Below are 27,409 nucleotides of genomic sequence, written 5' to 3' on the forward strand. Positions count from 1 at the left end.
ACGACGTTTTAATGGTTTCTTATGGAAATCTCCGAAGGCTTCATTTAACATAAAACAAAGGAAATGTGAAGGGAAGACTGTAGAAGTATATCTTGACAAATTGCTGATTTGGGAAAACAATCTCGTATATTTTAATTATTAACAACAACGTATATTTAACTCTAATTTTCTTTTTCAACATTGCATGTGAACCGAAATCTGACAATAAGACATTCAATCAATACACACAATCTTTTTAGTCTATTATTATTTTAATTATTGATATTACTGTTTATTATGACGTGAAATATATATCTGCTATAATTATCTAGCAGTACAACTGGATAATTTGGAAAATCACATTGAAAATTCCTTGGTTACCGGCGAAGAGAACGCATATAAACAGTAAAGTGTATGAATTTAATAACTATCATTGCTCTGAGTAATATTGCGGCAAATCACTCACGTAACTGTATAAAACGTAAAATCACAAAATACCGAACTCCGAGTAAAATTCAATACTCAAATCACTCACGTCACGGTATAAAACGTAAAATCACAAAATACCGAACTCCGAGTAAGATTCAAAACGCAAATCACTCACGTCACTGTATAAAACGTAAAATCACAAAATACCGAGCTCCGAGTAAGATTCAAAATAGAAAGTTCCTAATAAATAGCAAACTCAAAAGCTCAAACACATCAAACGAATAGATAACAACTGTCATGTTCCTGACTTGGTACAGGCATTTTCTTATGTAGAAAATGATGCATTAAACCTGGTTTTATATCTAGCTTAACCTCTCACTTGTATGCCAGTCGCATAAAATTCCATTATATTGACAACGATGTGTGAAGTAAACAAACATACATCATAGGTTAACAGTCAAAGTAGAAGTACAACAGTCAACATAGTGTTATAATCCTTACCATATAACTTATCGAATTGCTTATGCGAAGCTATGCGAAAACTTTCAATGTACCAACCACTACGATAACTGCACTGAAAGGTCTAAATATCTACTAACGTAAACAAATGATGATAGATGATATCCCGGAGTGTCAGTGGCAGTACATGCAGCAGATTTAAAAACCTTATAATAAATTGTTCAAATAACAAATAAGGCCTTCGAAAATAGTGGAATAAATTACTTTTGGAGTGTCAAGAACTCGTTGGAAGTACTTGATAAATTGCATGCTCATATTGGTGATTTTGAATCTGTTCAAAGTTTTGATTTTTCTACCCTGTATACCACATTGCCTCACATTCTCATTAAGAAAAAATTCACACACCTAATTAAATGGGCATTCAAAAAATCAGAATGTGAATATATATGTTCAAACTCTTTTAGGTCATTTTTTAGTAGCAATAAACAAAAAAAACTATGTTAATTGGACATGCTTTGATACTATATATGCCCTTGAATTTTTACTAGATAACATTTTTGTTCGCTTTGGGGATTCCGTATATCGTCAGATTATCGGAATTCCAATGGGGACTAACTGTGCACCACTTATTGCGGACCTCTTTTAGTATTGTTATGAGTTACATATATGACAAAAATAAGCAAAGACCCATCAAAACAGCATCTGATAAACAAATTTAATAATACTTTTAGATATTTGGATGATATTTTGGCTCTCAATAATGACGACTTCAGTATGTATATTAATGAAATTTATCCTGCTGACTGACTTTAAATAAAGCTAATACTAACAATGACCACTGCCCTGTCCTCGATCTTGATATCTATATCACTAACGGAAAGCTGAATACTAAAATTTATGATAAAAGGGATGAATTTTCATTTCGTTAATTATCCGTTTTTAGATGGTGACAATCCCTTGTCAGCATCTTACGGTGTTTATATATCTCAACTTGTTCGATTAACTCGTGTATGTAACAATGTTTTAGATTTTAACGAGAGAAATTTATGTATTACTGAAAAATTATTACACCAGGGTTTTCGATATCACAAACTAGTCAAAACATTTACTAAATTTTATCATCGGTATAAAGACATCATTCGTAAATATAACTCAACATGCAGACTTCTTATACGTTCAGGTATTTCACATCCAATTTTTTATGAAAATATTCTTTATAAAGCACAAGGTGTCAGTATTCACCTCAGAAACTTACAAAACCTTTGAATAGACTTATTAAGAAGGGATATAATTACGATACTGTTGTCAAGTCATTAAAGATTGCATATTTTGGCGTTAATATTGAGTCATTGATAAGGTCTTTGCGTCGGAACTAAACACATTTATTCTAAAAACAGTTGTTGGCATGACACGGGTTATGTTCTTCTCATATATGTTATGATGGTATGATACTAAACCCCTAACGGGAAGGATTGTGCCTGATTTTCATATGATGAAATCATAATCTTTCAGTCAGTTTAATTGAAGTCTGGAGCTGGCATGTCAGTTAACTGCTAGTAATCTGTTGTTATTTATGTATTATTGTCATTTTGTTTATTTTCTTTGGTTACATCTTCTGATATCAGACTCGGACATCTCTTGAACTGAATTTTAATGTGCGTATTGTTATGCGTTTACTTTTCTACATTGGTTAGAGATATAGGGGGAGGGTTGAGATCTCACAAACATGTTTAACCCCGCCGCATTTTTGCGCCTGTCCCAAGTCAGGAGCCTCTGTTAGTCTTGTATTAATTTAATTTTAGTTTCTTGTGTACAATTTGGAAATTAGTATGGCGTTCATTATCACTGAACTAGTATATATTTGTTTAGGGGCCAGCTGAAGGACGCCTCCGGGTGCGGGAATTTCTCGCTACATTGAAGACCTGTTGGTGACCTTCTGCTGTTGTTTTTTTATTTGGTCGGGTTGTTGTCTCTTTGACACATTCCCCATTTCCATTCTTAATTTTATTATGATTGGTATATAGACAGATCAAAAATGAGTCATGTTAGAATGGCTTGAAATTATGGTTTACTTCGTCTATATCACATTAAAGGACCGTTCAGGTTTTGGCTCCTTGACAGTTTATCTTTTTTTTCTCGATGAAAGTTTACTATACTACAAATGTATCGTCAGTTTAGTAGTATATATACAATGGATAACTTCCGAAGTGATCTCTTCTGATTCAGGAGTATGAAAGGCATTATTTTTTTTGGAACTTATCTTGTGCTCTTTAGTGTTGGTCTCCAAGCAATCACAAGCCAATACCTATGGGATACTAGTTTTATAAAACAAAATACATTTTGATAAAGCGAAAACATTGATTATATGTGTTTCTTGACTTCCGATCAATGTGGACATCAGACAGATAAACTAAAATATAGAAAAGAGAGAAAATAAATGTACGTTTGTAGGATTTAAGAGTTCATACTTATTTTTTAACAACATTTATACCGCTTAAGCCTTACTGGATACGAAAAGCTACATAAAAACCTGTCGGGATGATTTTTCTCCATTTGGCCTTGTCAATCAGTTCAATGTTATTATATAACTACATTTCGACATTTATAACATTTTTATTATGCAAGATCATGCACATTTAATTGGTATTTAATTTCAACATAAACATCAGTTGAATCAAACAAAATAGCATTTTTTGTTTGATTTTCTAGTAAACTGATCTTACTTGAAACGTTGTATTATATAGGATTTTATATATATAATTGCACTTGTGCCTAACTTACAACCATTCATCAATTATCTACGCTTTTTGTAATGTAAATTAGCAGTTAGTGTAACTTGTACATCAAACATAATTAGCATAACATTACCCATGTTCTTTAATTTGCATTCCGTTTGAAATAATTGACTTTGAAAAGTATTTTCTTTCGAACAACATAAATAGCATCAAACTTGTTTCTCTATCCATAATATGTCGCGATGATTTAAACAATTAATTTGGTTGCTGTTTTTGTTCAAGATTTATTCATTTGTCTTCAAGTCAATTCTTATCTAACTTGACGTTATAAAACAAAACTCACATCATATTTATCTTTTGCTATTTAAAAGATTTGATTGCGACTGATTTTTGTTTTGTTTATGTTTATGTTTTCTTTTATCTGCTTTTGGTTGTAATTTATTGTTTTGATTATCAGTTAATTTGTTAAACATTCCATTTGTGATTTTTTCAGCGCATAGTATTTTAGAAAAATGTATGTATATATGTTTATACACGAAAATCAAAATTCAAAAAGATATCAGTCTCAATAGCTTTCTTAGATAACTAACCACCCTGCTTCAAACCGCCCCTAGCTTATGTAGTTTCACAGCAACTTTATAGATCAGCTTTGATTGAGTTCATTTAAAAATTGGCAGAATATTCCTTTGAATGTTATAAAATGAAGATAAATAATTAAAGTAGTTAGTTTTCTTTCCGGTTTATTTTAAAACAAATGTTTCAGCAAGTGTTGCACTCGTAAATATGCAAACTAGAGTTCATGGTAAAATAAAACAAAAATATAAAAGTTCGACCTTGAAATGTTTAGTTAATGTAACTCTGTAGATCTTTACCTCGATGTTGATTTGACATAGGAGCTGTGTAGTTGTATTTCATCCTTTGATCTCGCACTACCTAGGCGTATTTAATTACTTTTAACATTATGGCTTAATAATTAACATGAAATTGTCGTTCCATAAAAACACTACAAAGGTCGAACACACGAACCCCTCCAAACATGTCTGAAGTGAACTAGAACCTTTCAGAAGGATAAGCAGTTCCTTTTACTTGACCGAAAGACAATAACAATCAAAACCAAGCAGTAAACAAAGACTCACAAAACCAAAGGACATTAACATCAACAATTATAAATAAGAAACAACACAAAAGTGTTTGATACATTCTCCTTATCACAGTCAATAAATGTTCTGCACAAATTGTTACAGTAGCTATAGTTTGTATCGCGAAACCACATTTTTCAGATTTATAGAAGTTTTCCCAATCTAATCTGGTAAAGCTTTATAAGTAAAACACCTGTATCACATGTGCAATGAAAAGTTTAGGCAAAACATTTTGAACCCGTTTATTTTTTATTTTAATGAAATATTTCATGACAATTGTTAGGCTGATAGATACTTTAGTGAAAATACTACAGCTCGCACATGCATAACTTATTTATACAAATTCGTTTTTCTGTGATATAAAACAAAGAAAATGTGATATGACTGCCAATACGACAACTATCCACAAGAGACCAAATGACACCGAAATTTAAGTCCATTTTAGGTTTTGATCTTCCAAAATAGTGCATGTATATGCATTTGGATGCATATAGCGTATATGATGCTGAATATAAAAAAAAATGATGAAGGTTATTCCAGATTAAAGACTCAAATATATTATTCCTATCTGACGAAAGATGACAAGGATAGATCCATCTTTTAGACAATAAACGAAATCTTTTAATTCTTAAAGATTGTTCACATGTTTGACCTAAATGCAGATTGATAAACGGCATTAGGTCTTCTTTAAAGTACTTCTGTGCTTCGGTATTGATAGGAGAACATTTATAAAAGATACAATCACATTCCCTCGATACGTTATAAATTAAGTTAAAATATCTTTATCATGGTGATTAATGAAGTTTTCTTGTTTATCTTTGCATTGACCGTGTTTACCTTATAACAATTCCGGTCAATTAAGATGCAGCATTGTACCTATATCGTACGTTTTGGGTTAGTTGTGAAGGACGATAGCCAAAAGTAATTACAAGTACATATAACTTGACGTTACTGCTTCATTTAGAAACAAAACATCTGAGTAAAACATTCTTTTCATTGCAAGAAGAACATTTTACTATGATATTTCGGCACTTAATGTGTCTCTAAAAAGATTTACAAATTGTTCAGTGTCTATCACATATGCAGGTAAACGCAAAGTTCAACAAAAGCGTTCTGTTAAGCATAAAATCTTTTCAGAATAAACAACTATGATCGAAATTTCAATACAAAAATTTCAGGTATACGAATTCCTGCCTGTTGTTAAAACATAAAAGACCAAAGTAAACAGAAGCAAATAATTTATTTTCGTAAATGCGTTAAGTTTAACAAGTACATTTTGTACAATAGCTTTGATTTCAACCGATATTAGAAAAATTTGTGAATCACAGAGAACAAAGTAACACTAAATATTCGGTGAAATGAAGCAGTTTTGATACACTTTATTGATATTTTTCCGCTATTACAGGAAATCACAAAGGTTCTCGTTATAGTTATAGATTATCGTTGATCATCTCAACGAGATTGATTTTCTCGCTTGAGCTGGTGCAGCGAAAGTGAGAAAAGCAAGCGAGTTCAGATGACCAATGATAATCTGTTTATCGCTATTTTACCTATGACGACGTTGTCAATTTCATGTCAATTTCGTTAGCAACGCCACGTGGCCTCCTTAGTTTCTAGTGATAATTTTTCCATCTCAAGCGAGAAGCATGATATGAAAATCATCACAAAAAAATATCAAAGGAAAAATGCACAAAATAGCGATAATACAAAATATATGACTCTACAATGGCAAGCTGATTGTTGTATGTCATCAATAGTTAAAAGGGGCAAATTTCGGGTCAACCAAAGCAAGTTTCAAAATCGTGATAAAAATGTCATAAAAACTGACAAAATCAAACGCTACCATTCAAGGGAACGAGTGTTCAACAATTCGTGATGATGTAATCATTCAAGGGAACAAGGGTTCAACAATTCGTGACGTTATCATTCAAGGGAACGAGTGTTCAACAATTTGTGACCACGTAACAGCTTCAACATACAAACTGAAAACGTTATCATGCAAGGGAACGAGTGTTCAACAATTCGTGACGTAATCATTCAATGGAACGAGTGTTCAACAATTCGTGATGACGTAATCATTGAAGGGAACGAGGGTTCAACAATTCGTGACGTTATCATTCAAGGGAATGAGTGTTCAACAATTTGTGACCACGTAACAGCTTCAACATACAAACTGAAAACGTTATCATGCAAGGGAACGAGTGTTCAACAATTCGTGATGACGTAACAGCTTCAACATACAAACTGAAAACGTTATCATGCAAGGGAACGAGTGTGCAACAATTCGTGACGTAATCATTCAATGGAACGAGTGTTCAACAATTCGTGATGACGTAACAGCTTCAACATACAAACTGAAAACGCTATCATTCAAGGGAATGAGTGTTCAACAATTCGAGACGACGTAACAGCTTCAACATACAAACTGAAAACGTTATCATTCAAGGGAACGACTGTTCAACAATTCGCGACGACGTAACAGGTTCAACTTACAAACGTTATCATTCAAGGGAACGAGTGTTCAATAATTCGTGACGACGTAACAGCTTCAACCTACACACTGAAAACGTTTGCTTCAAAACGAACTACACCAAAGTATTTGACTTTTATGTTAATTCTAGTAAAAATAGATTCCTTGATCACTAGAAATAACCAACTTCAAAGGGAACAGAAAGCAACATATTTCAAAAAGCATTAAAATTGAAGTACAGCCAGATTTTTTACGACATCAGAAGATGTCAGCTGCAAATGTTGTTTCTTGATAGAAATTAATAAACATACAAAAATGCTGATAGTTAAAGTAATAAAAGCAGCCTCGATTGATTATGTAAATGTCATTATATATTGAACCGTATGATTTTCTTCGTTTTAAAACTGTAAACAATGTTGTTATTACATATTTGCGCGCACAATTATTTGTTAGATTTTTATTTGGTTTACGTGCGGTATCAACACAATTCGGTAAAACCATCTAAAAGTCTGTTTGTAATATCGTTTGGATATAATGTTGTCCTCTTTGCTAATTGTAGATCGGAAGTTTGATGCTTTGTCATTGGTATCGTAAAGCTTTTTGTATTCCTTGTGGTAAAACAAAATTATTTTTGTCCCACTATATTTAAAACGTTTTCATGGCAAAGATAGATAAAATCGTGAATGAGTCGACAAGGGAATGTGTATGTAAATATTTTGAAGTTATAGTTATGAAACTAATCTTTTAAAATGTGTTTATAAATGTGATAATGGTATAAAAAAAATCAGACAATGTAAATACGGTTGACCTTGACTTGTTGCTCTTTGGTAGTAATGCCGTTCAATTAACAGCAGACGTCATATCATTAACTGGATTTGATAGAATTATAGATATGCTGAGCATTTTTTTTTCTCTTTTTTTCACGATATATTAATGTTCTATTCTTTATAAACCAAATGTTTAACAACATAATATATAGTATAGATACATATATAAAAATTCGTAGATACTAAATATAGATTACAACAATATACAAACATGACACAAGTCTTTCGTGTCCATGAAAAAAAGTCCAAATTCATCGCACACGGTTTTTGTACCCATATTTTGACTATCTTATTTATTCTGTTTTGTTCACACATGGCTGAAAATATAACGGAATTTCGATGAGACTGTTGTAAAAGTGAGAGGTGTAGCGCTATAAAACAAGGTTCAATCCACCACTTTCTACATTTGCAAATGACTGTACCAAGACAGGAATATGCCAGTTGTTGTCCACTCGTTTGATGTGTTTGGTCATTTAATTCATATTATAGCTGCAGTCACTTGGTCAATACTATTCAGCTTACTATGTGCTAGAGGTATACCCCTACGTTAGTAGTTGGTTAACGGTACTGAGATGGTTAACATATTAACATACAGTAAACCATTTGCTGACAATCAACTGTAGTTGTAGAACTTTATATGAACATGAGTCAATTTCTCTTACATAGATTTCCATTTCTCAATTATATCGTCAACTACCGTATGTTCCAAACAAGTCTGCAATACGGATGCGATTCATATTTTTTCCCTTTCAAAGATTTACTGTCTCATTTTCATTATTTTTTTCACTTCAGTTATTCAAACATGATCGTTATAACAGACAGACCACAATTGAATTCTACATCATTTCATGGACTCATAGAACAGATATTGGAAACTGGGAAAGTAACAAAGAGACAACAGCAAAATCAAAGAGCAGAAAACAGCACAACGTCACCAATAGATCTTCAACGCACCGAGAAAATCCCACTGAAAAAACTTAAAATATGCGTTTGAAATGTAGTTAGTTGTATTCAATCAAAATCAAAGAATGACTTTAAACAAGATGATGCATTAAGAACAATTAACATTAAAGCTGCAGTTACTAGCTTTTATGTGTTTTTTATCTTTAAATTGTATGAGGCAGAAATGATTTTGTTCAGCTAAACCAATGTTACCATATGATTATGCTTTTTATTACTAATTACACAATCTTGTTCTGTGCATTCAAACAGCTTTTAAAGAGTGTGTTTGTGAGTTCGCAGCATACTGTTATAAGACATTTGCGGAAACTGTCATACACCTACGATTAGGCTTAAAATTACACCTACAGGTAGTATTTAAATCTATGGCTTTCTCAAAGTGTACAAATAAACCGTTGATCAAAAACAATGTAACAATAGTGATGTTTTTCTGTAGTTGAACGACGATTTTGTTCTAATAATTTTGCAGCAATGTGTTAACATTTATTATTGTTTACGGTGTTATCCAGGTTGAAATTGTTGTAAATGAACGTAGTAATGTGATGAACTAACATTAGTTTAAAAATGAATTTAACATGAAGCACAAAAAATATCGCAATTGTCGTTGCAGTAGTTAAATTGGGACAATTGCTTAAAAAAATCAGCAATATTTTGTGTAAGAAAAGGTGCAATCAACCATGGAACATGTTATATAAAAAGATGTGGTATGATTGCCAGTAAGAAAACTCTCCACCAGAGACCAACATGAAACAGAAATTAACAACTATAGGTCATCGTACGGCCTTCAACAATGAGGAAAGCCCATACGTCATAGTCAGCTATAAAAAGCCCCGAAATGATAATGTAAAACAATTCAAACGAGAAACAATCGGCCTCATTTATATAAAAAAAAAATGAACGAAAAACAAATATGTTATATATAAACAAACGACAACCACTGAACTACAGGCTCCTGACTTGGGACAGGCTCACACGTAGCATGTTTATGCTCAGACATACTTTCTTTCTTTTATTTTGTTTTAAAGAGAATGTGGAAATACAGTGGACGGTTGTTTTTGAGCTATTTATTCACTTGCCGTTCGATATTATTTTAAAATTGGTTTTTTTTTCGTTTTTTTTCACTTTTGTCTACGTTTTGGTCGCAATAGAAAAAATCACAACTGTCCAAAAAAAACCCTTAAAAAAAATTTTGACATACAGCTCTTCAACGGTTTCGGTACTTATACATCTTCGGATTTCAAATGTTTGGCTTTGAGCGTTCCTGATAAAGGTAAATCTGAAAAGCGTTTCGGACGCAAGAAATTAATAACGTGTTGTTTTCAATATTTTACATCACTGGGTCGATACCTCTGCTGGTGGACTATCAGTCCCCGAGGGTATCATCAGCTCAGTAGTCAGTATTTCGGTACTGACATGATTTAACAAACTTTACTAAAATTTTTCCGTTTATAAATTTATAAATTATTAAGAAACTAAGGTTTCAACTCCCTCAGGCAAAGTTGGCTTAAGATGAATTTGGCTATTTATTTTAGGTATATTTTTGACATACAGCTCTTCAACGGTTTCGGTACTTATACATCTTCGGATTTCAAATGTTTGGCTTTGAGCGTTCCTGATGAAGGTAAATCCAGAAAAGCGCTTCGGACGCAAGAAATTAATAACGTGTTGTTTTTAATATTTTATCTCTATGTCGGAAATATATTTTGGCAGTGCGTCAGACTCCGTTGAAATGTAAGAATATGTTAACTCAAATAGTTAAAACATTGCAATATATGTTTTCAACAGCAACACAAAAAAAATGACAAACGATTTCCAAATTTATTTTTCTTTTATACAGTTATTATAATAGAGATATTGGGAATAATTATTAAAGTATGTTTTTTTTCAGCAGTGTCGATAATTATCCTTGAATATAGGTGGGACTGGTATGACTCAGGGGTCGATCCAGCCATTTTCAAAGGGCATTCAAATCAAAGATAAAAGGGGGTACGACCATATGACCTATTCGAAATCATTGATCAGCAAGAAAAGGGGTATTCCAATCCCCGGAACAGACAGTGTTCGCACAATGCGACGTTGTTTATTTCAAGACAAAGTGTATACGCAAATTAATTCAATTGATTGTTAGGGATAAAAAAAAAATGTAGCAGGCGAGAAATAATGGTTAAAAAATCATAATCTATTTAAGTGGGCAAAGCAACAGTTGTGGATACAAAGTTGTAATCGTGCATAACAAAAAAGAAACCAACATTTCTATTTCAAATGAAACAGTTTGTAGAGCATCCTCTGCTGGTTTTTGTATACTAACCCTTGCATTAAAAGTACTATGTTTCGCGGAGAAAGTCTATTGTGCCTGCTGATAATGTATCATAAATACTAAGTTAACCTTCGGTCCTTATGAATCCTTGTCCTCAAGTATTGGACTTTGTGATGTCCTGATGGTAAATCCAGAAAAGCGCGTCGGACATATGAAATTTGAACGTGCTGCGTGCATCTTTGTTTTTATATAGAAGACACCATTTGCTTTTTTGTACCTGTATTGTTGGGTTTTTTTTTGTATTTTGAGATGATCCCTTGTTTTTGTCACCTGTAATCGTAAGTCTAAAGTGTAATCCTTGGTATAGACCTAGTTTCCGCAAATGTCTATTTAGAAATAGATATTTTTTAGTGTTTGAATTCTTGTTGCCTTCACAATTTGTTATGACAACTTAATGCAGATGGCATTTCAGGTAGTACGATGACGACTTGTGGAATTATTTGGTACATATGTACCATGAATCCAACATTCGTATATCCGGTAAAAAAGTGGGTTAAAATAAGTATGGAATGAAGCATGCAATTACATGCATGTTCCAATATTGATGAAATTCATGTATAGTTATATAAGAGCTAGCGCTTGTATTGACTATTACCATTATTTTGTTTTGAGTCTTCGTTGAATTTTCATCTTCTTTGTTGTAAACCTGCTTTGTTCAGGCCTTGTATGCATAATGGATGATGGCAGTCTTTTGAATGCTTTTTTATTCATTGACGTTGGATCAATATTTATTAATTTATTATAAAAGCAGAATCAATTGGAGAGTAATTTTAGGAAAGACAACGAAATTGAAAATATGTAAAAGAGACACCAAAGAGCAGTAAAAACCCTAAAGGTAAGTTAAAGAAGAAAATATCTTACCCAGAGGCGGATTTCAGGTTATCCCTAAACAGTATTGTAAACTAGCTCAGCGAAATGGACGACACAATTAAAAAAATTAATTGACTGACAAAAAAACACTAAATTAAATATAGTAAAGGTTAGTGGTTAGTGACACTGGACAGACGTAAAAATGCGACGGGATTATTAATGTTTTGTGAGATTACAACCACACACCAAGCCAATGTGGCATTAACCAACACGCAGCAATATGTACAGTAAAACTCAGTTCAAACTAAGTTCGAGTTCAATGTTATATTAGCTAACAGGAGAAACGAAAACAAAAACAAATGACATTGGTCTACATAAATTAACAAAAGACTACTAGTATGTATTGACATGCCAGCTCCAGACCTCAATTAAACTGATCATGTCTGTATCATATAAACACCAAGCACAATCCCTCTCGTTAGGTCTTAGTATCATGCCATAATAAATTATACGAGATAAATATCATGCAAATAACTGTTTCTAAAGTATCTAGGTGTAATGCTCTTCCTATGAACATAAAATGCGGTTTACATATAAGAAATATGCGTTTTATTTGTACATAACTATGATATTATATAAATATGCATTGCATGCATGATTATCGCATTGCCCCGGGGAATCCTTTCATTCAAATGGAGCAGTAATAGTAGCAATATGTTTTATTGATGCTAAAGATATTGCAAAAATACATATTGGTGAAAGTCGGTTAACAGATTATGTTCTTTGTTTCAAGTACTTTCATTTCACCTAAATTTCGTCAACCTCAGAGAAACATTTTGCAATAATTCAATAAAGTCTGTCAGGATGGTAGAATTTTAAATGGGCTTAGCTAGTATTTACCTTAAATATGATTTAAATATTGTTTTGCATATTCTTTTATGGAACATATCATTTTCAAATCCCCTTGTCCTGATACTTTACCAATCACAACATATTTTAATAGGTACAATAGTTAGTCTGCTTTTCTATGTTACAAAAAGACTTTTTGCTATATGAAAAGTATCGGAAGCCTTCTATTTTCCTTATCTTAAAGACCATTTTAAACTTGAATGTGTTTCTTCAATTAATGTAACATTCTTTCCAAAATTGATAATGTCATAAATACAAAAATGTGCAAAATAATAATTATCGATCTAAGATATCTCAGAGAAATGCATCTTTTATCTTTCCAAACTATTAACATAATAACATAATATTTCATATTACTTGAACAAATTATTTTAAAAAAAGTCAACAGCCTTTAATTTTTTATCTAACTTTCGAAATGGGAGTATGATAGTATGAAGAAAAAGTTAAGTGTTGCGTAAATGTTTTCTTTATGGTATAAATACCACATGCTAAATTAGTTCAGACACCTGGACTCCATATATTTTACAAGTAATTATTTTTTTCCAAATACATAAATATTATGTAATTGTATGATCTTCCTAATGGAGTCAAATGCTTCATGCATATTTTGGTACAGTTTCTGCTGTACTATTTGATTGTGCAATAACATACGCAGTAGAAGATCACACGTGTTGTAAATACGTATATTACTTCAGATACACTAGATTGAAATACATGTAAGCATTGTATTCTTGTAATTATCGTAAACAATAGAACATACTTAGCTAGATAATACACAATGATATTACCAGAAGTTTATTGTTTTGGATGGTTACATTTATCTGTAAGACAATACAACATTTTCATAGTTTCATTGACAAAAACTATTCGCTTTGACGTCAGAAGTAATGGTTGATTGTCCCTATTGCCATTTACTTCGTAATATCTAATGTAGAAGTACATACTTAGTGATTTTAATTGGAAGGGATGTGTCTAGCTTAGTGTAACTAAAGCTTAAGCGGTGATGTAAGCCATGATTGCATACGATTTCTTAAATCTTTCACCAACTAAAAAGGTATCACAGTAACCTTCCTTTGTCCTATTTCATATACGAGAGTTTTACCAAGCCTGTATTTCGAAAACAAGAAATGTAACTATGTTTGTATTGCAATCTTTTGATATCTTTGAAATCACAATAAAAACTCCATTCGGACAAGGTATTTCCAAGTTCGATCATGTTTTATCTATATACTATAACACTATCTTAAATGTTCTGTTATAAGATTCCCAATATACAATCTTCTATTTCATTTCGTATAAGATATATTTTGACTAGTCTAAGACATGCTTTTGGATTATGACGTAAGACAATATCTTTAATATACCTATAAAGATAAATTTTGAAACAAAATAAAATTATAAACTTACTCAGAACTTAAGCTTTGCATCTGCAATACCATGAAGATTTTTATTCGTTTGAGGTGTTTGAGGTTTTTCTGTTTTGAATTTTCCTTGGGGTTCTGTATTTTAGTTGTTTTACTTTTATCGAGTTCTTTTCCTTAATTTGGTGTTTAAAACAAATCAGAGGCCTGCATTCCCTTGTTTAATCGATATGTTCAATATTGAAAGAAATATATTCATACCATACTAATTAAAACCAATAAACTGTAGATTTATTTATTTTCGTGGGTACCAACTTTTGTTGATTAAGGAAAACTCACATGTTCGAGGATATTTAACTTCGTGCTTTGACCGAAGTCTACATAAATGCTTTAAGAAAATATGGTAGTCGTTGAATATTTAATTTCGAGGTTCACCCGTGACCACGAAATTCACGAAAATTGATATTCAACTAAAATGAATCAACAGTGTTAACGGTAAGCAGAGTTCCATATCGGTAATTTTACCGTTTTTATAGAAGAAAGTTTCATTCTAAAATCATTTTCAATTTGGATAGAATGCAAAAACGTCAGTTTTAGTTTGTAACCCAGATTTGTTTTTTTCTCAGTCGATTTATGAATTATACAACTGTTGTCTTTATTTATAACTATAAAAGTGTTCTACTAAGACTCCCTTATAGTACAGAAGACAATTGTAAATGTATTTTACATCATTATTTACTTTTAACACGCGATTTCTATATCACAGCTAGATACAAGAATGCATTGGCTGCACATTCATCATATTCCTCTACAGGTACTTACGCACGTAATTGAGCCATAAACAAATAGAAAAAACATCAAAGTGTAGCGAGAGATAAGAGCGAAATCATACTTGATTATATTTTCCCACAATAAGGAAGCAATTCAATTAAATTAACACGTCTAAATCTTGTTCATCAAACCAATATAACAAGAGTCCTAGAAAGTAGTTTTTCGTTATTGTTTATTTGGTACTTTTATTGTCGTCCACTAAAAGCCTTTTTGTTTATTATTAAACTAAATGTATAGCTGATCACTATTTCTATGTACTGTCAAAAATTATCTAAATAATAAGTAAAAGACACGAAAATTATTTGAAATTGTCATTTTAGAGTGCATTCCAATAATTTCCATCGTATTAGCCCTTTTGTAGAAATTTGGTCTACCTATTTATTTTTCAAAAAGCTTTCACAGTAATAGGTGAAAAAAAGGCAACAGAAGTAAACTGCTGTTCAATATTCATAAATCGGTTGATCGAAAACAAATCCGGGTCACATACCAAAACCGATGGAAAAACATCAACTTCATATATATAATAAGAGGGAAAAAAGGAACAATAGAAACACTGAACGGATACAAAACACGAAACTCGACTGAACATTGTCATTCCTTACCAAGTCTTTCAATGGTTTTGGTGGTATTATCATTAGCCTCTTGTTGAACATACTCTATAGGAACAGTTTCTATCCATTTTAATACTTTTAAGATAATAGACAAGCACTTGAAAATAAACGAACAATTGTCATTGAAAAACAAACACTCGCTCCCTTTATTGACAAATAATTTTCGTGAAAATTCGAAGTAGAGGGATCTTGAAAATTGTTAAATTGTTTAATTTCTTCGTTTATTATGATATTCACCATATGAGGTATGTAATGAATCGTATGTTCTAGTTCTTTTTTCTTTTCTTTAGCTATGGTGGTAAATAAAGGCAACAGTAGTATACCGCTGGTAAACCGTTTGGCGACTAAACGGAAATAAAAGCACACTTTATACTAGATACACATAGGAACATTCGCCTCATTAATAAGTTTAATAAAAATTGCTTCGATTGTTTCAGAGGTGATTGCATGGCGAATAATGGATAACGGATGACTACGCGCGTCAAGTGATGATAAAATCTCATATGACCTAAAGACAAGGATTGCTACAAAACACGATTCAGGCTCAAACAATTATCAAGAATCATCCAAGATGACCAGACACAGACGGATACACTGACATACCACCTTCAAAAGAATGTGTGTCATTACATACTATCAGTAATCTACAAGACATGATTTATTTCTGGCATCTTTGATGTTGTATGTAATTAAATGATAAATATCACATAGAGGTTTGCACCTTTTGATATATCCATGCAATTGCCTTGATTACTTTTACCTGACTCTTATTTATCAAAGACCGGTAAATAAATCATATAAATAAGCAAGCAACATTTCACATCTTGGTTTTGCTTACCACACATCACGTTTGAATAGATTTAAGGAACTTAAGTTTTCTTTCATTTTTGATTAGATAGGATTGCACCTATGAGACTGTAAAAGTATTCTGCTTCATACTTGGCACACTCTGAACTATTTGCCCTAACTATGCTAAAGGTGGCATTTAGTTAATTGTTTTCAGGCTTGACAATTCCTGGTAGGTTTGCTTGAAGAGTCAGTTTTGTTAGATGTTTTGCAAAATTTAGCAACAGATAGTATAAAATTGCAAACAACTGAATGTTTGGTGTTTCGGTTATATGACATATTAGCATTTAAAATACAGCTACCGTTGCACTTACAGTCACACTAAACTTTATAAAATCGCCAACACAGCAAAGGTTTGAAGAAGAAAAAACATATTAAGACATGTGAATAATTGGTGATTTTATTATCAGTATTTAACATATAAATGTTTATTTACAGTGTAAATGATAAATTAATTCGTAAGACGAAATCGAGTGCTATAAACTAATTTATGTTCGGGATTATTTTGTATCGAATTTAACCTTTTCTGGACCAATTCGTGTAAATTTAATTTCGCAATTTTCGAATTTATACGCTGTTTTTGTATTTCAATACACCTCTTCGTTTACCCGGCTGATCCGATAATATGTCCTGTTTGAACTATTGACGTCATACAACAATCAATTTTCCATTGTGGCGTCAGATATTTTGTATTAAGACGTCAACATTTTACGGTAACCTATGTGATGTCCAGTAATTGCGGACAAAAAGCAAAAAGTGTATTAGGGACGTTCAAAGTTTTATAGACTCGCGACGATTTGTATTTGTGTTATTTTTTCCTTGCTAAAGTCGTGAATATAATTGGCTCGCGAAATGTGTCTGTATACCTAATGTTGTAATGCATGTTTGTTTTGTTAACGAGGAAACAGATATTTGTAATTCTATAAACTTTTTGCATGTATTTGATTTATTGTTAAGTGAACAGTTTAAAATAATCTGCAAATTGATAACTTAAATGTCAGTTATGATGCCATTACGACGCCATATAAATGATACAATCAATTGAGTGATGCTACAATGGTTATGTCATGGTGCCGGATTGTGTTTTACTCTATATAATGCCTTTAAAACCGTCTTTCGTCCTCCTGATTCCACCCTGCCGATGGTTAAACTATTTATTTTCTTATTAAATGGTTTGCAATTTAAAGTAAATATAGAATGATTTCCAATTTGAGACTATATGAAAACCTGAGTACAACGTTTAAAAACAAATTGTAAGCGCGGACAACTTCTCGCAAATATTTGACTATTTGAAATCCACTTTAAACCATAGCGTTCGTCAAAAGAGATATGATATACTGGTCTTCTCACTAGATCCCCATATAAGTTTAGATGACTGAGTTAGAAGCGTTGGAGGTAGTAATGATTAGTAATATGGTCCTATCAATATCAACTTCAAAGAATAGTCAACAATTGTAATACTATTAAATTATATAAATGACATTGTTTAATGCTAGTTTTATTTCGATGCATGATTAGAATGTGTATGATACTTTACGGATTTTTAGGTTATAAGTGAAAACACAACTCGCATCTGGCGTACTTAATGATAAGCCTGTTCATGTATATTTGATATACTTTGTCAACTGCTGAATCGATACTATTGCTGGTAGACGTTTCGTCATTGGCCGGTAATTGGAAATTCAACAGTCACAACTCCTTCGTTGATATGAAATATTAATTCCGGCATTTTTTGAATAATTTCAATATTTGTAAAACTTGAGAATAATTTAAAACGCACGTCTGGCGTACTTAATCATTAGTTTGAAAGGTTGTTTTTTTATGTCCTCTTCCCAGTAAAACTTACCACGATTTCTATGATCTGCATTTTCTTGAGTCAATTGATTTCGTTTAAATCTGCTGTATTACAATGATAAAGTATAATAGTGTATATCTATAAGCGTAAAATATGGGCATATTCTATGAAATTCAATATGATTTATACAGTATACAGCTATCTAGCATTCTTAATTATTTTCTTTTAAACTCTAAAAAGAATTCTCTTTTGCATAATGATTTTATAGTATCATCCATCGTCTACTTTACTTTCTTTATTGAAATTTGTAGGTATTATTTAGTGGATTTGATATTGATTTTACATGAATTAAGATTCGATTGATTCATTTTCATTTTTATTAGAATACTTGTGTCCGAAGCAAATGCGAGATGAAAGTAAGCACAATGTTAAGCGGTCATACATAAAATGGTTTATTTAAGTTTTGAAAAGGATAAAAAAATATGCATAACGGTTTTATGACGCTTTTAGACATTTGTAAAAAAAAAAAAAAAAAGATTACGCCATAACATAATCGCAGAAAGTATACAAGAGCTATAAATCAATAGTGAATGTTTCAAATGACAGTTCTTGTCCATTCGTTTTTTATGCGTTTTGTTATTTGATTTTGCCATGTGTTTATGGACTTTCCTAATTGATTTTCCACTGAGTTCAGTATTTTTGTGTGATTTTAATTTTTCATAATTTGGGCTGTCCAAACCTTTGGTCTAGTTCGCACCTACTGGGGGTAATTACCAAAAAAAAACGAATGGATGTTAGTATCATACTTTTAATCCAAAGTGATCCTCGAAAATAACCAAACAGTCCTTTTTACTTTTATCTAATACTACTTTTAATGTCGATTTCACTATTGATTGGCTGTTCATCCAGGATGGTGCGAATCTAATACTTTTAGCTTTGCGTTTCACCCACACGATGAATGCCTATATAGATGGAAAGAATGTTACATAATTTCATTCTCAGTTAGATTTTTTTTTTATTTTTCTAAAATACTTTAAAATTAAAACTACTTCAGACAAAACTTTGAATTCTCTATTTATACCTCTTTTTTGTATTGATATTTGTTTATTCTTCATTAGATTTCGACTTCGACTGATCGCGAAACGGTATTTTTTAATTTAATTACGTTATTTTAGCAAACTAAATTGTATCTATATGTACTTGTTAGATAAAAGTTTCTTGTCCAATATTATTCCATGCTGCACAAGAAAGCATTCTTATCCACTTATTTGTCCTGAGAATACTGCCTGTAACGTTTTCAAAGCACGTATTCTAATTGCTTGAAATATGTTTTTATAATTACGGTGATGCAGTTTTGACCGAAACATACCATGACTCAAATGACAGTAGACTGATTATGCAACTTAAGAAATCATTGCATCATAGACTGTTTCGCGAAATTATATTTTAATAGAAAACAAAACAATTCGTGATTTTCAATATCCCATCTTCATTAAAAGAGAAAAGTCAAGAAGAGACACGTCATGTTTGATTTGAACAATACAGTGTTCCCATTAACTTATAAAACAATGTAAATACGATTGACGTTATTATATTTCGTTTAATAAATTCTGTATTTGCAACAAATAGAGTCAACAGATCGGTACAATATTTCATTCTATTAACGTAGAAAGAAAGCCAACTGGCTATAAGAGGGTTATCATTTATTTTTGTGGAATTTTGATCATCAATGCTCTTTAACTTTGTACTTGTTTGGCTTTATAAATATTTTGATATGAGCGTCACTGATGAGTCTTCTGTAGACGAAACGCGCGTCTGGCGTACTAAAGTATAATCCTGGTACCTTTGATAACTATTATTAATTGCATCGAATGTGATCAAATATATTAACCGACTTAAGGAACCAGATATGCTTATCAATTAATTGTTTACCTAGAAGAACATTGTTATACATTTGTAAATTACAGATACATGAAAAAACTATTTACGTGATTTGAAGGTAAATACATTTGTCTTTAATAATGCATTTCAATGTAAACAATGCATTGGGACGATGAAAATCATTAAATGGAGTAGGTTATAAATCGTGGAGAAATAAATGTAAAGATACAACGAAAAAAAGGTGAAAAAATGTTAAAAGTATCAGTAAAAAAATCCCAAATATAATAAAAAAAGGATTACAAATCATGATAACAAAATATTTCGCCATGTTCTTTTTTTATTATTGAACCTGATTATAAATTCACTGTCTTCTGTATGCAGACAACTATAAAAGTCTATAGCACTAAGAAGCTGCAGTAAAATTGTAGGTTTCGGTGGATAAGCATTAACATATTGTAAGCTAGAATTAATTATCAACAAAGTATGAATGGTAGCAGCACACTGTGGCACTATTTTGAGTGAAATAATATCTGAGTAAACAGTTTGTATTTTGAACAACTGTTTTGGTCTTTGATTGCCACTTCCTTAACCTTCAAGCATTTCCTTAATTTACCTAGCATTAACATGTATTTTTAACCGAGGATGCTGAACATCAAAGATAATTGTAATTGGTAAAACAAAATACAGTCGATTTATTTTATTTACAACCTTTCAATCATTTCATTGACAAAATGTCAGTTTCACCGCAGGAAATAGTCGTCAGAAATTTGTTTTGTAGCAATGTTGTTTCTGTTGGACAATAAAATAACAAATCAAATTCTCTGAGTGTTTCCTTATATCCACAAATATAGCTTTAATTATAGAATAAAATGGTCTCAAAAGGAAAAGATAGAGTATTACACTGGTAAAAATATGTATCATATTCAGATCTATTACATAAACACTTGTATTTATTAGTAAGAGTTTTATCTAGATACAAGACCAGGATTGATCCGCCGTTATCTACGTCAGAAAATGTATGTATTAAGCAAGGAGTATGACAGTTGCTTTCAATTCATTGATGTGTTTGAGCTTTTGATTTGAAATTTGATTGGCGACTTTCCGTTTAGAATTTTCCTCGAAATTCGGTATCTTTTCCTGCTAGATAAACACCTTGTAGAATATGATTGAACACCCTGTGTTGGGTACATTATAATCATCCTCTTTTTATGACTACCTTATACACATTATTTGACGTATTAACTAATTACTTTAAAAACACCTTATATTAATTGAGTACTTGATAAAAAATCTTAGATTAAGTGCTATACAAATAAACACCCTGTATGAGGGTCTGTTTTCATTCCAGTAATAAATAAGAACACAAAGGAGTCAATTCTAAATTTTTCACCGCACGAAATAGTCGTTAAAAATTTGTATTTTAGCTGTGTTGTTTTTGACAATAACATAACAATGAATATAAAAAAAGAAGATGTGGTATGATTGCCAATAAAACATTTGTCCACAAGAGACCACAATGACACAGACATTAACAACTATCGGTCTCCGTACAGCCTTCAACAATGAGGAAAGCCCATACCGCATAGTCAGCTTTAAAAGGCCCGGATATGACAATGTAAAACAATTCAAACGAGAAAACTAACGGCCTTATTTATATATATATAAAAAAAAATGAACGAAAAACGAATATGTAACACATAAACAAACGATAAAAAATAAGTGCTATACAAATAAACACCCTGTATGAGGGTCTGTTTTCATTCCAGTAATAAATAAGAACACAAAGGAGTCAGTTCTAAATTTTTCACCGCACGAAATAGTCGTTAAAAATTTGTATTTTAGCTGTGTTGTTTTTGACAATAACATAACAATGAATATAAAAAAAGAAGATGTGGTATGATTGCCAATAAGACATTTGTCCACAAGAGACCACAATGACACAGACATTAACAACTATCGGTCTTCGTACAGCCTTCAACAACCACTGAATTACAGGCTCCTGACTTGGGACAGGCACATATATGGAATGTGACGAGGTTAAACGTGTCAGCGGGATCCCAACCCTCCCCTAACCTGGGACAGTGGTATAACAGTACAACATAAGAACGAACTATGAAAATTAGTTGAAAAAGGCTTAACTCCTCAGTTGGAAAAAAAAACATGTGGACGTGGCCGGGTACTTGTACATCCCGACAACAAAAAGACACTTTACCTGTTTCAAATCAGCTTCTCCGATTGTCTCCTTTTATCCACAGATTTAGCTTAAATTGTAGAATAAAATAGTATTAAAAGGAAACGATAAAGTATTACATTGGTAAGAATATGTATCATATTCAGATTTATTTCATAAACACTTGTATTGATTTGGCTGCTAGATAAGCACCTTGTAGAAAACAATACACCCCCTGTGTTGACTACAGTAAACATCCTCTATTTTGACTATCTTAAAAGACAATATGTATTAACTGATTACTTAACAAAAACCATGTATAAATGACTTCCTAATAAAAAAAAACTCTTGGTGAGTAACTGTTATTCGTATAAACACCATGTATTGAGTGTCTGCTATACCAGTTAATAAATTAGAAAACAAAAGTGTCAATACAATTCGTTTGCTGGAGTCCGAGAGACCCTTCAGCAAGATGCAATCTATTGACGGTGTCTCACCAACACTTGGAATTTTACATACAAATTGCTGAGGGAACTAATCGAATTCATTTTTGTTCTACATTTGTTCGTATTGTATGTATTATCAAAGCTGCGCTTACACACCTAAACAAACTTCGTAGTATGATGATCGCAGTTTGTATTTACAATATTAATGTTCAGAAATTCAGATTATCGGTAGATATTAGCTGACATTGTTGTATATGTGCTTTGTACATCTTAAAGTTTCTAGAGCATAAACTTCTAACCATTTTAATACCCTGTTGTTAAATAAAATATGAAATAACACACGCAGGTATTCTCAAGTGTTACTCATAGCCCATCAATAATGATTCGTTTGTGTTCTGTTCTCATTTTACGGATATGTCATTATGATTTTTTTTTATTCAAATGTACTTATGAAATGATTGCTCTAAATACAGACATCAACAAATACGAAATATTGCTACATTTAAATACTGATTTAAAGCCAGAAAATTTGAAAAAAATTAGTTGTATTAAATTCAAAAGTGGAGCTATGCATGCCATGTAACATGTAGGCCTTTTTAGTTCTCATGTCTTTAAAAGTACGTCGTATAAATTATTGCATTACATTTCATCATCAATTATACAATTCTAATGTATAATAAATGATGACTTTTGAAAAGCTTCAAAGGGAGGTCAATGTGATCACGCTAGAATATTTACTGATGTTATAGATCATGATATAGACTGATTTGTTTCAGATTCCAAAAATGAATAATTTTTCCTGAAAATGGTTATTTACTTTTTCTTTTATTCAATCAAGAACAAAGCTCAATTTACTGTTTCTCTTTTAGACTTTGTAGCGTATGTCGTCTGCGATTACGTCAAAAATGAATATACCCATGATGATAAGAAATAATAAGCTTCATATCAGATATATGGTTTCGAAAGCAATATGGTCTTTGTGTTCTAAATCATTACTTTTAATTGCAAAATAACACAATAAATGATCCATAAGTAAACTGTTTTTATTTATTGCCTTGTTAACGCTGCTTCATAAAATATCTTTCTTCGTTTATTTCAACCATCGTCATCGTATTAGTAACATCATTAACAAATTAATTATACGTATCTTAGCATATATTTTGTACTTTTGCATTCTTTGGAATAACGGCAACTTGTATTGTAACAGATGGCTTTCATCCGTTTTGATGTAAAACTACATTGGAGGGCATGTTTATTGCATAAATGATGATTACAAGCATTTTATGACATCGGATACGATATTTTATACTGTCATCTAATACCTTCCCCTAAAGATGATAAACATTCATTTAACGTTATTACTAAGTTCTTTATTCCACGGATATTGAAAACTTTTTTATCGACTATAACCTATCTAAATCATCAATTGAACGTTTTTTCACATGCAACTATGATTAAATGTGTTTGCTTCTTACAAATGGAAACACAATTTTGTTTGTACATGTACATGTAACCGAAAGAGACGTATTAACCAATATGCCAATCGCCACTATTCTAAATTATAGTGATGGCCATGCTAATATTATAAGGAAATGTCATATTGTATAGAATGTCAATTAATTTTGCATCGGCATCAAAGAGATGGTTTTAAAAATTAGGGATCGTTTAAAGTCAGGTATTTTACTAGAAATAAAAGATATTAAGGATACTAGCCTATTATAATTTTTAAACAGAACCATTATTACTTAAATTATGACAGTGGTGATAGATTCCCAAAATGTAACTACTTGACTGTTATTTATACATAAATCTAACTTCGAACTGCGAATACTCAAACGTAATCTATCTTTCTTAACATAAGTGTCGATCAGATAAAGTAATGAAATTTCAGGTTAGTTTTGATTAGAGAGTTACGTGTAAAATTAATATGATGATATTCCATTTTCTATTTACACATTCGTTTATATCTGATATATTTTAGCGTTATATATTTAATTAATTAAACCATTCCAGTAATGTAAATTAAATCCAAATGTTGAATTCAGAAAGCTGATACATATTGTGCATTAAATTACCTGTTAAACGTACGTAAGACAAAGTACAAATGTTAGCCTTAAATAAGCAACCGTCACACTTTATTTACAGATTATTAGTTATATACGAAAACTCAAAGCATTGTGTCGAGGGGCAAACTCTCGCAAACATCATATATTTAGATGTTATGCAATATTCAATTAAGTCAAGATGCCACATATAATAGTATTAATCTCAGGAAAATTCTTGCAGAATCCCCTGGTAAGCAAGTTATCATGAAAGAGGTTTAGTTACACCCATTGCAAACAGCTATCCTTTCATTGGTATTTTATTACATTAAGAAGCTGTGAGTTTACATTGTTAATAGTTTTTCGTTACACGTTTATATATTTCTTAAGCAGTTACAGTACTGTATAAACTGTTATAAATACAAATTACAGAAGATTTTAGGAATATTCAATAATACCGTCACCTATAGTAGTACCATACTAAATTACATTAACAGGTCTTCAACCATAGACAAGTGGCTACACCATGTTTCAATTACCTACTATTGTCCTCGCCTCTACAATTAATGTACAAGTTAAACAGAGACGTCAAAAAAGAACATAAACAGTAAGATGGACACGGAAAACTGAATATTACGGGTTTTTTCACTTCTGTTGGTTCGTGGTTCCCCAAGTTATGTTTATAAAAGAAAAAACATTTTTTTATAATAAAGTTACCTTTATTTTAGATTTCAGCCGTTGTCTGTCTCTAGCATAATCCTCGTTTCCTGGCGCCGTTCTCTTCCATAAAATTATCCCAACAATAGTATACGTTATGGCTAATATCAATAATGGGATGATATACGTAAAAAGTAAAATGAAAATAGTATATATACGACGAGACTCCGCACTCTCCCAAGTCTCTATACATTTAAGGTTCCCACCACCGACGTCAACCGCACGTCCTTCAAAGAACTGAACACAAGCTAAGGAAAATGCACATATCCAAATCACGCTGATGACGTACTTCTTCCTCGAAAATGTCACACGTAGGTGAAGAGGAAAAGTTACTGCTAAAAAACGATCTATTCCTATGGCCATGTTTGTTAAAACACTTGCTGTCACAGCCAGAAGCTGTACAAACAAAACAATAGGGCACATTGGTTTTGAAAATATCCATTCGTTTAAAATGACGTCAGCAAAGGTAAATGGCATACAAAACATTGCCATTACTAAGTCTGCTACGGCTAAATTTACAAGAAAGTGTCTCAAATCCGTCCTAGAATGGCGCCCCTTTGTGAAAACAAGGACGGCAAAGATATTTCCAGTCACAGAAAACAATGTTGTTAAGGTATAAAGAACAATGAGTCCAGCTAAAGACTCGTCTGATAAACTTATTTCATGGCTAGAACCATTCGACGAGCCGTTCAGAAAATTCGTTTTCGTTCGATTCCAAAAAGTATACTCCAAGGTTTTTAAAGAATTTGCATTTATAGTTGTCGCCTGTAATTCCGAAAAATATTTATTCGTTGCATTTTCAATGTCTATTTCACCCGCCATATTATGTATCATTATGTTTCAAACTACCTGTTGACAATAGTCAATTGCAAATAAATGTAGTTTGAATTTCAGTTCCAACATTTAGAATAAAACTTTCCATTTTCAGACAACTATCAATTACGGTGTAAAAACTTTGGAATTTTTATTTGCTTATAAGCCCTCGTCTAACTTAAGAAATAAAGTATGTGGCGTAATTCTCAATTGGAGAAATTCTTCTTACTTTCACACCTCTCCGAACTTTCAACGGAATCAAGTTGTTTTCTGTAGAAGGCGGGACAATCTCCACGTGGATAGCAGATCAATATAATTATCTAAGACAATTCAACCAATACACACTCATCACTAGAACTCCTCATTAACAACAATAATGATTATCACTTTCTCTCAATACACATCTCTTATGTTGTCTATTTCCTTTTCTTCCACTTCGCTGTCTGTTCGTTTACTGGATCAATATCTGATCAGTAGTAATATTTTTATAAACCGTGTCCGTTTAATTGCAATTCTATATTATCCTCTTTTTTTTTTTAAATCAACGTTACTGAGAAATGGTGACATATGTATTTTCTTGTTGCATTTGTCAGATCACTTAATTTGTTATTTTGTTTTTTTATCACTTAATTTTGTTTTTATATATCTTGGGTACTTTTTCTTAGTTTTTGCCAATCGTATACCTTCAAGGACATAACATTCAAGATAACATTAAGACTTAGCCATCACCTTATAGAATATTTATTAACTGACTGGTTTAAAGCTTTAGATAAGCCAGCAATAATTTCAATTTAACTTTTTAGTTGAAATCAGAAACAAACAAAAACCATGTAGTACTGTAAATCAGCTTATTTTTTCATTG

The 27,409-nt window shown here is 31.7% G+C and overlaps 1 protein-coding gene across 2 annotated transcripts in view; it reads right to left on the bottom strand.

Annotated features, from left to right (window-relative positions):
- The window catches only part of LOC134725405 (substance-K receptor-like), a 43,547-nt gene extending 16,644 nt beyond the window's left edge, over nucleotides 1-26,903 (bottom strand). For both annotated transcript variants that reach the window (XR_010108549.1, XM_063589209.1), the window contains exon 1: nucleotides 25,735-26,903. Coding sequence is in view for 1 of the 2 variants with exons in the window: in XM_063589209.1 (XP_063445279.1) it covers nucleotides 25,735-26,568 (834 nt within the window). In the remaining variant the exon portion in view is untranslated. The remainder of the gene's footprint in view (nucleotides 1-25,734) is intronic.
- Nucleotides 26,904-27,409: the final 506 nt, after the last annotated feature.

This window comes from Mytilus trossulus, chromosome 7 (assembly GCF_036588685.1).
Source record: "Mytilus trossulus isolate FHL-02 chromosome 7, PNRI_Mtr1.1.1.hap1, whole genome shotgun sequence".
NCBI classification, from domain to species: Eukaryota; Metazoa; Mollusca; class Bivalvia; order Mytilida; family Mytilidae; genus Mytilus; species Mytilus trossulus.